This window comes from Cupressus sempervirens, chromosome 3, assembly GCF_028749045.1.
Source record: "Cupressus sempervirens isolate cs-2001-9-10 chromosome 3, ASM2874904v1, whole genome shotgun sequence".
Classification (NCBI taxonomy): Eukaryota; Viridiplantae; Streptophyta; class Pinopsida; order Cupressales; family Cupressaceae; genus Cupressus; species Cupressus sempervirens.
The window spans coordinates 246,756,308-246,770,316 of NC_143120.1; the positions used below are offsets into that span (position 1 = coordinate 246,756,308).

At 35.8% G+C, this 14,009-nt stretch overlaps 1 protein-coding gene across 4 annotated transcripts in view; it reads right to left on the reverse strand.

Moving 5' to 3' along the window:
- LOC149565786 (sugar transporter ERD6-like 5) overlaps positions 1-11,469 on the reverse strand; it is a 43,975-nt gene extending 32,506 nt beyond the window's left edge. For 2 of the 4 annotated variants that reach the window (XM_089819273.1, XM_089819272.1), the window contains exons 1-18: positions 10,465-11,468; positions 10,281-10,343; positions 9,303-9,392; positions 9,164-9,223; positions 7,702-7,767; positions 7,513-7,578; positions 7,240-7,315; positions 6,948-7,012; positions 6,586-6,678; positions 6,298-6,378; positions 6,055-6,139; positions 5,905-5,951; positions 5,757-5,819; positions 5,612-5,671; positions 5,156-5,218; positions 4,958-5,017; positions 3,524-3,638; positions 3,232-3,372 (exon numbers count right to left, since the gene is read on the reverse strand). In XM_089819273.1, the coding sequence (XP_089675399.1) occupies positions 3,257-3,372; positions 3,524-3,638; positions 4,958-5,017; positions 5,156-5,218; positions 5,612-5,671; positions 5,757-5,819; positions 5,905-5,951; positions 6,055-6,139; positions 6,298-6,378; positions 6,586-6,678; positions 6,948-7,012; positions 7,240-7,315; positions 7,513-7,578; positions 7,702-7,767; positions 9,164-9,223; positions 9,303-9,392; positions 10,281-10,343; positions 10,465-10,605 (1,410 nt within the window). In that variant the 5' untranslated portion in view covers positions 10,606-11,468 and the 3' untranslated portion in view covers positions 3,232-3,256. Of the gene's footprint in view, positions 1-3,231; positions 3,373-3,523; positions 3,639-4,957; positions 5,018-5,155; positions 5,219-5,611; positions 5,672-5,756; positions 5,820-5,904; positions 5,952-6,054; positions 6,140-6,297; positions 6,379-6,585; positions 6,679-6,947; positions 7,013-7,239; positions 7,316-7,512; positions 7,579-7,701; positions 7,768-9,163; positions 9,224-9,302; positions 9,393-10,280; positions 10,344-10,464 lie in introns of all 4 variants that reach the window. The other 2 variants (XM_089819271.1, XM_089819274.1) reach the window with 2 other exon arrangements.
- Between the last annotated feature and the right edge of the window lie 2,540 nt (positions 11,470-14,009).

The window sequence follows — 14,009 nt, forward strand, 5'->3', positions numbered from 1 at the left end:
CGTTTGCTTGAGATACATGGATAGAGATCTTTAAAAAGTGGGACCTATATTGGACAATGTTAGAAAATATAAGGGATCACTGGAAAATGTGGAAAGTTTTTAAAGGTAACATTGAGAAAAATCTATAGATTCTGGTTTTTCTATCTAGACTCTATGGAAAGAAAGGAACACCAATGTGTTTAGGGACTTCTCTCAATGTTTTTTCTTATTGTAAAGCGTATTAAACAAGGGATCATTGAGAACTACAATGTTATGTTCAAATATAAAGTGGAATTTGAAGTTGGTGGTGATTCTAGTAGAACAAAGGAGTTAAATGCAATGGATGAAAGCTAAAGGAAAAATGATAGATTGGACCATCCTCCTTTGGGCTAGATAAAACAAAATTTTGATAGAACTATAAAGGGAAATCTAGGTCCGGCTAGATGTGGAGCCATTTTAAGGGATGAATGGGGAAATATGATAAAATCCACAAGTTCCCTTGACATTCAAACCAATAATTTAGCGGAAGAAATGGGCCTTCTACAAGGGTTAAAGTTGGTTAGTGGCCTTTAGGAAAAAAATATTTGGATAGAAGGGGACTCACAAAACATATTAAATTGTTTATTTAAATCTTTTGTCAGTTTCTTGTCTATCGACAATGTTATTAAGGAAGCTAAACATATCATAACTAACTTTGATAAAGTGTATATATCACATTTATATAGAGAAACATTGTTGGTGACTCACTAGAAAATGTGGCAATTAAAAATGGAGTGATCACGTCTTGGAATCATGTAGTTGAGTGAATTATGAAGTTAAGCTATTAATTAATCATGATAAGACAACAAGCAAAAAAATGATCTTTTCAATTATTTCCTTATAGAATGGAAGAGTTTTGGGAAATGAAATTTAATTATTTTGTAAAGTATATGAGTTGTATTAGTGTGGAAATGAATGCTCCACACATTTTATAGATTAGTTTTGTCTTGCTTTTTCTTGATGAAGCAATTTAGTTTGGTAGAAGATTTATGAGTTTGGCTTTGCAACTAAAACAAATGGGAGGTAATTGAGAAGGGAGGCTAGTAATTGTTATAAATAGAGGAAGGCGAAGGAAGTATGAAAAAAAAATTGAAGAAGGGGGACTAGTTCTTTACATGGAGAGAATGAAAATGGAAAAGTTAGAAGTTATAGAAATATTCCTGAAATGATGGAATAATAAAGAGATTAGTTTGGGTGGGAGAAAATTATAGCTTAACGTCACGTAATAGAGGAAATAACTAGTCTCAGTGCCAAAGGTAATCTCTTCTTCTGTAACCTTAAGTACTATGAGATGGTTGTCACAAAATTTCTAAAAGAAACTAATGGTATTGAGATTAAAGAAAGGGGTGGGATTTATATTGTGTCTTTTATTAAATTGCTTTGGAGGTTAGTTCTGACTGTTGTTATGGAGTATGTGTTGCTGGATGGGAGGTATGATGGACCCACGCATATCACTTTGTGTTAATCATTTTAGGTACAAGAAAAGGGTTTGTTTTCCCTTCTACCTTCTTTTCTTTCTAACTCACAACATTAAAGCCCTAAGGTTTAAAGTTGGTAAACCTATTTTGGATGAGGGCCTTATGAGAATGACTAGTAGTTATGTTGAGAAGTTTGTCCTTGACTAGATCTTGAGGAAGATTTCTAAACAATGTAGTAAGTCTAAAGTTTTGGGAGAAAATTTGGGAAAAGGGAAAAGGATCTTAAGAGAACTAGAAATGAGTTCCCCTAGTTCTTCTAAAAGGGAGAATGTATAGGTTAACAATGCGATGCTTGTCTCAAAAATGAAAGAGGAAAGTGAGCACGACGAATGAAAATAAGGGTTTGAGGGTCATGGGAAAGTGGCATTAGACATGGAGAATTTGGAGGAAAGTGAAAATTATGAGTCTTTTGAAAGACAATTTAGGGGTGGTAATTGTGCTTTTTCCCCTCCTTCACTGTGCTTGATTCATAAAGAGTCTAGTAGTCCTGGTGATAATAAAGGAAAAGCTACTCAAGTCACTCAAGAGAAAGTGGATGTTGAAGGTATTAAAGAATTCATTCATCTTGTAGACTATGATGAATCATCTGAGCATGATATGATTATGTTCCTGCAGAATGTTAAAGGCAAGGAGGTTGAGGACTAGGAACAAAGTCAGAAACCTAATGAGAAAGTGGACAAGACCTTTTGGGAGGAAAAAGGAAAAAGAAAGGCAAGGATTCCTATGCTAAAATTTATTGATGAGGAGGAGTTCAATGTCAAAATCACAAAGGAGGATATTAGTGACCTACCAATTTATCCTCCTCACAATGTCATACAAATGGCAAAAGTAGTCTCCCTATATACTCCCACACTAGACAAATTGATCTTCCATTCCCTATAAAAGATAAAGCTAAAATACAGAACTCTGAAAGCTAAAACTAATGAGATACAAAGGAAAGTGGAGAAAATGAGATTGACAGACAAGGAGGTTGAGTAGATGGGTAATGTGGAGTTGATCGAGGAACTTAAGAGCAATATTGAGAAAATAGAAAATGTGACCAAAGGTGCTCTCTCTAGTTGATAGGGCCTTCTTGAAGCCACCATTGATTGCATGAATAGATTGTTAGGTAATGTGGATAAAGAAAAAAGAGGCTTTGCTCGTGCTCATCTTGGATGATGCTAAGACAGAAATGGACAAAGTAGGTCCTAGAAAATGAAATCCTCCAACGCCAAGAAGAAGTAGAAGAAAGGCTCCCAGATTGACAAAAAAGACATCAAAGAGGTCACTGAAAAGATCTAAGTTATTCAGTATGAGCTGAAAGATAAGGTGGAAGAGTTAGTCTAGTCTCTCTCACTTGTGCTAATTTTTTGCCAATTAGTGTTGGTACTTGGCAGTGGGTGTGTTTGATGTAGTGGACACTATTTTATTTTAAGACTTTCAAATTTAAGTCAGTTTATAAGACTTTTGAAGTTTAGGATCCCTATAAAAAAAAACTTGTTTTATCCTTAATTAAAAACTATTAGAATAGAATCGTCTACCCTAATTTATTCCATTATGACTTAAAATGAATGTTGTTATTCAGATCTAATTTTGTTCATTTCTTAAATAGTTGAATTCATCACCCATGAACAAATGTAAGCCTTTGGACCAATGACGAATGATAAATAATGACAAAGAAATACATAGGTGGTTTTCCGTAGTGTATCAAATTATATGAAATATAAGAAGAGGAAAAAAAAAACATGACCCGTACCTGACAAACTGTAGCTTATTCTCATTTAGAACTTGAATGAGGATTGTATTTCTTCCAGAGTTCTTCCTTTAGTCTCTGGTACCATCTTTGCCACAAATAGTACAGTAAAAGCTGCCATACCACAAAATATGAAAAATGTACCTGCAAGGCGTAGATCACTGGCTCAGTTACCACATTTCGAAAATATGCAGCTTCACATTATAAAAGTTTTATTCTTACTCCAAAAATATCTCGTCATGTGTTTCATGTAAGAAAATAGGAAAACTCGAGAGAAGTATTTCATTGATCTAACCTGCTGCACTCCAAGACAGGAGAGAATTAAATGTGACTGTAACAAACCAACCACCAAACCAAGCAACAAAGGATACCAAGCTGCCAGCAATGCCCTTCATATTTATAGGAAATATCTGTATCAAACCAAGCACAAATAAAACTACACATTCGAAATTCATATGCATTGATATTTAATATAAATAAACCAATGATTATTGATTATTAACATAATTTAAAAAAATATTTGGATGGTTGGCTTCGATTTTGAGCTAATGTGATGTAGGGTTCAAATGTCAGCATTTAATTGTAGCATTGACTTTTAGTCTATATTAGTAGTGTAAAATTCTTGAGAAGTCAATGGACTCTTGGTCTACTGATCAGATCATTTTATGAGTTTCCATGGTATACCACAGTCGAATTTTAACTTTAGCCACTAGAATAAAATGGAGCATTCAAATTTATATCCCACTACATGTTTGTTAACTACCTTACTGGGAATAAGGTCATTCAAATCAAATGCAAGCAAGAATTTGTGTTGATCTTTACCGGGAAATTTTTTGCAAGCTCCAAACAATCTACTATATTGACCGCACTTGGAAAGTTGATGGACTATGAAAATATAAAGTGTATATAGCCTTACATGTTTGTCTCCAACCTTACCGAGAGAAAGGCCATTTAAGTCTTAGTTATGCTAGAATTTGTGTTGAACTCAATTGTGAAAAGAACTTTGCCACTATTGACCATAGCTAGAATGTGAAAGATTTTTAAAAACATAATATGTTACCGATCAGTACAATTCTAATATTTCCTGCCATACCCTAGTCGTTTGGCTTCTGCTTCTACATTAATATAGGAGCAATAGGTAGAATGTAACAATATCTTTGGTTCCTTTTAATTTACAGTCTATTTTGAATTTGAGCACTTGCTGAATATCTCAAAATTTAGATAAAAATGGGATCAACCATGTCAAAGAGAAATCAGAATGTTGAAAAAATATCTGAAAGCCAAAAACATAATGAAGGAAAATCTGATGAAAAGGCTACTTTAACTGCTGGTGTGAATCAGAGTGTTGAGAAAGAATATAAGTGACAACTACTCATGAAATGCCTTAAAAGGATAACAAGTCTGGATGAATGAATGATTTAGAAGAATAGCTTTCTTTAGACAATAGAAAACTAAGGAGGTTGAGGATGAGAGAGGATGAGAGTGTACGAAGGGATTGATCCCTAACAGGTTTGCTCTACCAATTAGTGAAAATTTTCGTCATAAGAAACAGGAGGTCCAATTTTTTCAAAAATAGTGACCTGCTTCTGAGAATGAAAAAAGTTAAGTAATAAACTTCTTAGTTGAAAAGTCTACAGATTTTTTGTTTCAATCCATTGGTGCTTATAATTGACTTGATTTTTACTTTTTCTTCTTCTTGATCAATTCAATTTTTCCCATGGGAACTAACCTCAGACATTACAACCCATGGAATTCCCCCAATTCCTAGTGAATATGTTGCAATATATGCCTGCACACACAAATAAGCAAATGTTTTAAACAGTAACTTTTATCAGAAGTGAATACTGAATATATTGAGATCTGAATAAAATATTACCACGAACTCTTTAAGAACAGTGCCTGGATAAATTCATGATACAATACTCACCAACAGACCAACCAGAGCTAGCCTGCTCCCAAGAAACTGTAAAGCAGATTGTGTAGTGTGTCCCTGTAGAGTAAGGTGGACCGAAATGATTCAAAATAAACAATATAAATTTATGATGTTATTTTTTATTTCATTTTAAAATCTGTAATCTATGTGCTTTGTTATTATGTTGAAAAATCAATTGCCAACTTGTAGACTAAAGTAACATCATAAGTTAGAATCCTATTTGTCAACCCAAAAAAATATGCTTGTGAACAATACTTCTATGTTTGAACACTCGAACACAGCAATGGTATTTCCTTTCTAGTATTAGATGATTTAACAAGAGAAATGGCTATTTCCTTTGCATAGGCATTAACTAGGGCAGTTGCAATGAGTAATTTGAATAAATGAAAATAACTCCCATTAACATGAGTCAGAAGACAAAATGTTATAATGATGTGAAAGTGTAATCACCAGTATGTAGAATGACAATCCAACAATAAAGCAACTGATACTCATTCCTCCTGCAGCAATCTGAAGAAACTTTCTAATATTATTGTCCAAATTAGTATGCAGTAAATTTTTTTTAAACAGTCTAAATCCAGGATCTAACTCATACCATTAGAAGTGGTCTCCTACCAGATTTGTCCATCAATAATACACCTACTGCAGTCATTGGCACCTGCCAAGCACCACGTAAATGTGTCTGATCAAGGGGAGGAACTAAATAAAGTATTATTATTTGGAATCAACCATTTTGCTAGTACCTGAAGTATAGCAAATCCAATTGATGCTGTTTGACCTGACGAATAGCCTACAACTCCAAAACAGCTATATTACTTCCAAAACAGAAAAATATACATTTATATAAGCTAAAAAGAAAGAGAACAATCTGGTATGCCACCATAGCTTCTCACCAGCAGCTTTGAAGATTGCACTGGCGTAAAATATAACACCATTGATTCCACAAAGTTGTTGGCATACCACTAGGCCAACACCAACCTGATACAGGAAATACAAGTTGTCGATTCAACAAACAAATTTTTATCAAGTACAGTACATGTTATCAAGTTGTTGAATAACTTATTGGAAGGAATTGTAGATGAATGGCTAAAAAATAGAGATCCAACAAGTAAAGTTTCATAAAATATATTGCTCACAATGACAGCAGGAGCATAGTTTCGGTGAAACAAATCAAATATTCTAGCCTTGGGCAGACTTTCCAACTCCTCTACATATTTCTGTATAACAGATTCAATAGATTGACAACAAAATATCAGCAGTAATCAACTATTTTGTTATAGCCACTGCAATGGAACTAATCACCTCAAATGTTTTAACTTAAATTCCAGTATAAGCTTGTAATTAAAATTGGAAGCTAATGTAAATTATACCATTGAAACAAAATTATAAATATATATATTTCTAGAACAAACGAATATAAGCACCATGATTTCAGTTGCTTCATATGACACATCATATTGATTTCCTCTAAGAGCTTGTAGTGCTTCTTTAAAATCTTTATCACGACCAACCGTTGCCTGCAACACATTGACAGAAAATGCATTAGCATTGGTATGTAAACCTTAAGGAAAATGTACAAAATGGGTATTTCAAATGGCAAATGGCGCTGCAGTTAGATCCCACAAACTTCAAAGTCAAGACTGTGATACTTGCAACATGACTAGGCTACTGATACTTGAAGTTTTTCAAACATGACTTGAGAAATTAGTTTGAGACAATGCTATTTGCAAAAGCCGGATTGAGTCATGGTTATGGTGGAACACTCAACATGAACAAGAATACTCACCAGCCATCTCGGAGACTCCGGAATAAAAAAGATGCCCGCAGCTAGTAGTATGCTTGGTATTGTTCCTGTCAAAACAGAGCACCATGGAATTGATCAATTCTACAGCACTGTTATGTTTTCTGCAATGGTAATTGCACATCATATTGGAGTCTATATGGCCCATCAACGAGGATTGACAATTTCATGACAGTCTTTCAACAAGATTTTTGGATTAACATTTTCAAATCCGATAACTTCTACTTTTGGTCATGAAAAGTTCAAATTTTGGATTTGAATTTGATATCAGACATACCAATCAGAGCAACAATCCGCCATTTCAGCAGCTTCCCCAAAAGATAAACTATCAATGTGCCTGTCGTTACGAAAAGCTTTCATATGGAAGAAATAAATAATTCAGTGATATGGCATTCATGAAATAAGAAATCCCTGGTAATCCTTTTTATTAAAAATAGAGATTTAAATTAAAATTGAAAAACCTTATAATTGTGAATCCTATGGTTAATAATAGAAAACAGGAGTTATCTGTCTCTGATTGTTTTAGGAGATATTTAAAATAGATAAGAACCTGATTTGTTGTTGTTAGCCCTCCCCTCAAGTTCTTGGGAGATATTTCCGCTATGTAGACAGGCACCTAATGAACATTTCCGTAATGTACACATTAGGTTAATACAATGTCAAAATTTAGAAGACTCCCCCTAGTTTGTGTTACACTATCTCGTATCAGTAGCAAACAATCTCTCTGCAAAAATCTTACTGTATAAGAAGTAAGCCCAGCTCCTAAACCAACCAGTAGCCTTGCAATATCCAATGGCACAATGTCCTGTCAAAAATTCCCTTTCAAACATCAAAATTATAATTAAGATGTTATCAGTTTCATCAAGCAATTTTTTCATGTGGCTAGTGGCTCACAACCGCTGTCTTACATGGGATAATTTTTGTAAACGTGGATTTCAGGGCCACTCTTATTGTGTTTTGTGTGGTAATGGGGAGGAGTCTATCTCCCATCTGTTCTTCCATTGCTCCTATTCTATTCAGCTATGGCACCTTTGGTGGAGTGCTTGGGGTTGCTCTTGTAGGCATGCTTCCTCTTTGCCTAAGTTCTGGGCCCACTTGAGAAGTGCTCCCTCCAAGTCTTCTCCTCTCCATGCTGCTTGGATTGCTGGCCCTTCATTCATGCTTTGGCATATCTGGTTGGAGAGGAATCGTCGAATATTCCAAGATGTTCGGCTAGATGTTTTGCATCTTTGGTGAAAGATCTCACATTCTCTTCAGGAAACTATTCTTGTAAAGTATGAGCTAGATGGGGTTATGGATCCGGTTGATCTTGCTATATGCAATCGCCTCAATTTTCATCTTCAAGATGGGGCTATAGCTCAAAGGTTTCCTTCTATGTCCAGGCAGCTTCAACATCAGAGGAAGGGTCGGATAAATTAGGATGGGCATTGGACTCCTCCTCCCTATGGAGTTCTGAAAATTAACAGTGATGGTTCTTCTTGAGGGAATCTAGGCCCTACTGGTATTGGGGGAGTGGCTCGCTGTAGTTCTGGTGATGTTAAATTCTTTTTCTCAGTTCATAAGGGTGATTTCACTAACAATCTCATGGAAGCTCAGGCTATTTTATATACTGTGGAGTAGTGTTGCTTGCGGGGATGGCGTAAGATTATCTGTGAGTCTGATTCCTAGGTGGTGGTGAACTTGCTTTCTTCGCAGGAGCTTGACAATGTTAGTTGGCAGCTGGCCACTGATGTTAATCAGATTATTTTCTTCTCTACCTCTTTTCAATTCATTAGGTTCATGTATATTCCTCGTGAATGGAACAGAGCTGCTGATTGTTTAGCCAAATGGGCTTCTAGTCATGATCTGGGTTGGAATATTATGGATACGAGGCAACTTTCCTTTGAGATGGTGCAAGAATTTGATGATCTTATTGCTCAGGATCAAGCTCCTTGTTGAGCTCTCCTTGTTGTATTCCTTTCTGTCTTAATAAATTTTTACCCCTCTTTTTCCAAAAAATTATAATTAAGATGTTATCATAATTAAGATGTCATCAGTTTCTGAAAGCTTTACAGAAAATTCAATCATAAGAGAACCTTCGAAAGAGCCAAGGTTAAACATCATACACTAAGATACACTAAGACTTGATGAGTTAAATAGTCAAAATTGACTTATTTTTCTAAACTTGTTTTTTTCCTAAGCATGTGATCTTTAAGAAGAACCTTTGAAAAAGCCGTGGTGAGCCATCCAACAAGGTAGAACAGTGAACAGAGTCCCAAAGCCTGCGTTCAGATACAATCTAAACTGAGCAATCTATAGGTCTTGTGTCGAGAAAATAAGTGTAATTGTGTAGAAACGTACCCCTTTTCTGCCAAGAAGGTCTGAAAGATAACCACTTATAATTGCACCGATCATGGCACCAACAGTCAATAGAGAGCCGAAAACAGAGTACTGCAAAAATCCCCGATGAGTGAAGATAACGTTATGCTTAAGAACATGAATTCAGAACCAGAATAACAAAGTTACAAACAGTGAAATTATGGAGATGGCAGAAACTCAATCCCTAGGAATAGACTTATGTTGTTAAATAGGACAGATCATAAAAACAAGACCGACCTTAATGGCACTAACTTTACCATGGTATCTTAATATGATCTTCTTCGAGATAAACTAATTTATGGAATACGAAGACTTCTATTCAGATCCTAAACCAAATAAAATTTTAATGTATATCCCAATACGATAGGCCATATCAATAGACCTCTATGTAATTATCTTTAACCGAGTGAACCACGCAATATACACATTCATACCAGTGAGTTCATCTGACTACTCGTCTAAGCCAATTAAACCTGCTAATAGGCATATCCACGCCAATAAACTTCCTTGACACTTATCAGAAATAGCTCAATCTAGTTTCTTTGGTAACAACTTTGTTCTTTCTTCTGATAGCCAGTTGACCATATCTAAATTTCGGCATCTAACCTGATTTTCATTCCCTCTTTTCTACGAAAAGAAAGTTGACTTTCTTATTTTTCCAGAGGCTTATCCTTGATTTTCCTTTCTGAAGCTATCTACAATAAACTGCTGTTTTCCATTTTTAAGATGACTAAAGCATAATTTATTGTTTACTTGATCTTCTTGTGTACATCCTATTCTCCACTCTGGAGCTACATACAAATCAGCCAAATTACTGTTTCTCATCCTCAGGGTAAATAGAACATCAGCCCACCTAAGTGGTTTCTTTCTTCCCCAGTGTTCATTTTGTTTTTCATTATAAGGCCGTATAAAATTTGGAAAACATTATAACATAGAACATGTGAATATTCATTAAAGTACCTGATATGTGCTAAGGCCAAGCTCTTCCATGATTGCCGACTCTGATGGAGAAGAAAATCCCACCTGTAACACATCATCCTCGTTCGTTTACTAGTGAACTTTTATTAAAGAATCTAATCTAATTTATCAATATAACTTTCTCTGTTCAATAATAAAATAAGCAAAGATGATTCAAGATACTTACACCAAAGCCAAAGTTCAGTGAACCCATCACAACGACAAAGGTACTGAGAACAACAACCAATATGGAGCTCCCATGGCTGTCTGTTGTAGTAATCAGGGGACAACTGGTTTCCAGTTTTTCTGCATATACTTCTCTCTCCATGTCCAGTTTAGTTCAAGGACCTCAAAGACTCAATAGAGTTCCAGAAAAATTAATAAATGCAGCAAAAACTCGAATCCTTACAAAAGTCTTTACAGTTCTCACATTCTATATATTCTCCTTCAGAGGCAGGATTGCTCTTAGATAAACTATTGAGAATGTCAAGATAGAGCTAGCATTTATATTAGATTTCTGGAGGAGAGATCATAATGCAATCTTACTATCAACGGGGATGGGTCTCTACCTATCAATAGATGGGAGAGTCCAAAAATTCTGAAGGGTAAGAGCTTAAACAAACATTCTTCAGAACAAAATGATCATTTACAGCTGTGCAACCGACTTATGGTTACGATGAGAGGTAAATTTTGTGTTTTTGGGCAAGAGCTAAACCCTGTCACTTGGGCTGAACCCTATACCCTGTCACCTACTCTTCTGCTACCACTAATACCTAGAGTGGGTTTTAAACCAAAATGTAGCAGCAAACACTACCAGCACTTTAAAAACAAAGTATTCAAATTTTGGTCAATGCAATTGAATTGGTTAAATATAATTAATAAGGATGATAGTAAGTTCATTGATTAAGTCATCTACTGAAGTCCAAATCTTTATAGATGCAATCGGGCCAGGTTAAATCTTTATTGTACAATCAGAACAAATTCAATTCTGAATGATTTGAACTGATAGAATCGCCTGCTGTGGCTGCTTACCTGATGGACGAATTCTGATTCAGATATATGCTTGCTCATCATGCACTTATTGAAAAAAAAAAATTTAAAAATTGCTTACTCATCATATAATCTACTTATTCACAACAATGAAAAATATATATGGATATCTATAAAATCCAATTATTTATATAAAACCGTCTGAATATCCCTCTCTCTCAAGGAAAGCTTCTGCTGAAGAAATGTAGACACCTACTCTGAAAGATAAATAGGGAGGGGAAGTGGAGTGTGTGAGAAATAAAAACAAATTAATCACAAATCTAAAATTTCGCTCGGCACAAACTATAGCCGAGTGCCAGTTTTGGTCGGCATGTGAAGGTGCCGAGTGGCAATGTGCTCGGCACGTGAAGGTGCCGAGTGACAGTTTGCTCGGCACAAACTATTGCCGAGTGACCGGCAATAGGTGTCGAGCTATCTCGGCACTCAAAGGGAAATGCTCGGCAACAATGGATGCCAAGTGAGCTCAGCTCAAACTAGAAAAATTATAACTTAGAGAAATTTCAACGTAAATGTTTCCACCATTAAAATCAGAGAGCCAAAGCTTGAAGCTTTTAAACAAACTTCTCAAATGCAATGAATAGAAGAAGAACAATGGATTCAAGTATGCCTACTTATTTTTTATTCAATTTTGATTAAAAATATTACAAAATCTGGGAGCATTCGGCTTCGACCAGAAAACCCTAAAATAACTCTCAACTGGTAAAACTTCAAACTTCAATCAACTTCAAACTTGCAACTCTAATGGTTGCATACAATGGTGTCACTGCTTCAATAGGACAAAACCAACAATAGCAAACTTACAGAGTGAACAAGGGAAACACTTGCCAACGAGATCTGCTGATCTCTTTCCTTTTGCTTTGTTGTGCTCTACAACTTCTATCTTCTTTGCTCTGTTGAACTGAACTGACTCTCTCTTCTTTGTTCTGCTGAACACACACTCTCTTCCTCTAACTAGTCTGATCAAATGAATATGAGACATTCCTTTTGTCATATTTTTTCCCCTCTTTTCTGAATTCAAAACTCACCCACCGCATTTATGTTTTATGTCTGTTCTGGAGTCCGTCAGGGGTGGTAGGTGGGTGTTTGGCTCTAGGGGCAAACGTCAACGGCATTAAATATTCCAACACTCCCCCTTTGTCCCAAGCCAAACAAACAAGGATCACTGCTGATCCAAATCAACTACACCAAGACACTCTCTTAGGTGTACAAAAGTTCCAATGCCTAATGGCTTTGTGAAAATATCTGCTAGCTACTGCTTAGACTTACAAAATTCCATCTTGATATCCCCATTCTCCACCAACTCTCTGATGAAGTGATATCTGATCTCAATATGTTTGCTTTTCCCATGGAAGATTGGATTCTTGGACAATGCAATTGATGAAATGTTGTCACAATAAATTGTGGTTCCAACCTCTTGCCTTCATTCAAATCTGTCAAGATCCTCCTTAGCCAAATTGCTTGACATGTTGTTGCATTTGCTGCTATGTATTCAGCCTCTGTTGTAGATTGAGCAACAATAGGTTGCTTCTTGGATGCCCATAAAATTGCACCCGATCCCATATGAAACATGTATCCAGAAGTGCTCTTTCTATCATCTATACTTACAACCCAATCACTATCAGTATAACCCACCAATTTGAAATCATTCTTTGCAGTATATAAAATTTTAAATCCCTTGGTACCTTTCACATACCTTAGGATCCTCTTTCCCGCTTGCCAATGCGAATCTTTTGGTGTTTCCATAAATCTAGAAATCAAATTTACTGCATACATTAGGTCTGGCCGAGTTGCAATCAAATACATGTTTAAACTTCCAACCATACTCTTGTATAGTGTTGGATCCACTCTCTTGCTAGAGTCTTCCTTGCTCAACTTCACACCTATTGCTGTTGGTGTTGGGGTTGTCTTACTGTTCTGCATTTTTAATCTCTCCAAGATATGTCTTGCATATTTTTCTTGAGAGATGAAGATGCCATTATGCATTTGTTTTACTTCTATGCCTAGAAAGTACTTCAAGAGACCTAGGTTTGTCATTTCAAATTCATTTTTCATGGTCTCTTTGAACTCACCAATTAGAGCCTTGTCATTACCAGTAAAAATCAAATCATCTACATACAAGACAACAATCAACACATTTCCCTTTGCTACCTTGATGTAGAGTGTAGGCTCACTATTGCTTTTACTAAAGCCATTACTCATCAAATATGAGCCAATCTTGTTGTACCATGCCCTTGGAGCTTGCTTGAGCCCATAAAAAGCTCTTTTCAATCTATATACTTTGTTCTCTTCACCTGCTACTTCATAACCAGGTGGCTGCTCCACATATACTTCTTCCTTCAATACACCATTTAGGAAGGCAAACTTCACATCCATTTGATATACCTTCCATTTGTGCTGAGCTGCAATTGCTATGACAGCATGCACAGTTTCCATTCTTGCAACCAGGGCATATGTCTCATAATAATCTCTACCATATTGCTGTTTGTAGCCCTTGACTACTAGCCTTTCCTTATGCCTACCAATCTTGCCTTCAACATTGCATTTGGTCTTGTAGACCCATTTTACTCCAATCACTTGCTTCTTGGGAGGCAATTCAATTAGCTCCCATGTCCCATTTCTTTCTATAGCATCTATTTCCTCATCCATGGCCTTACACCATTTCTTCTCTTTAATAGCTTCTTC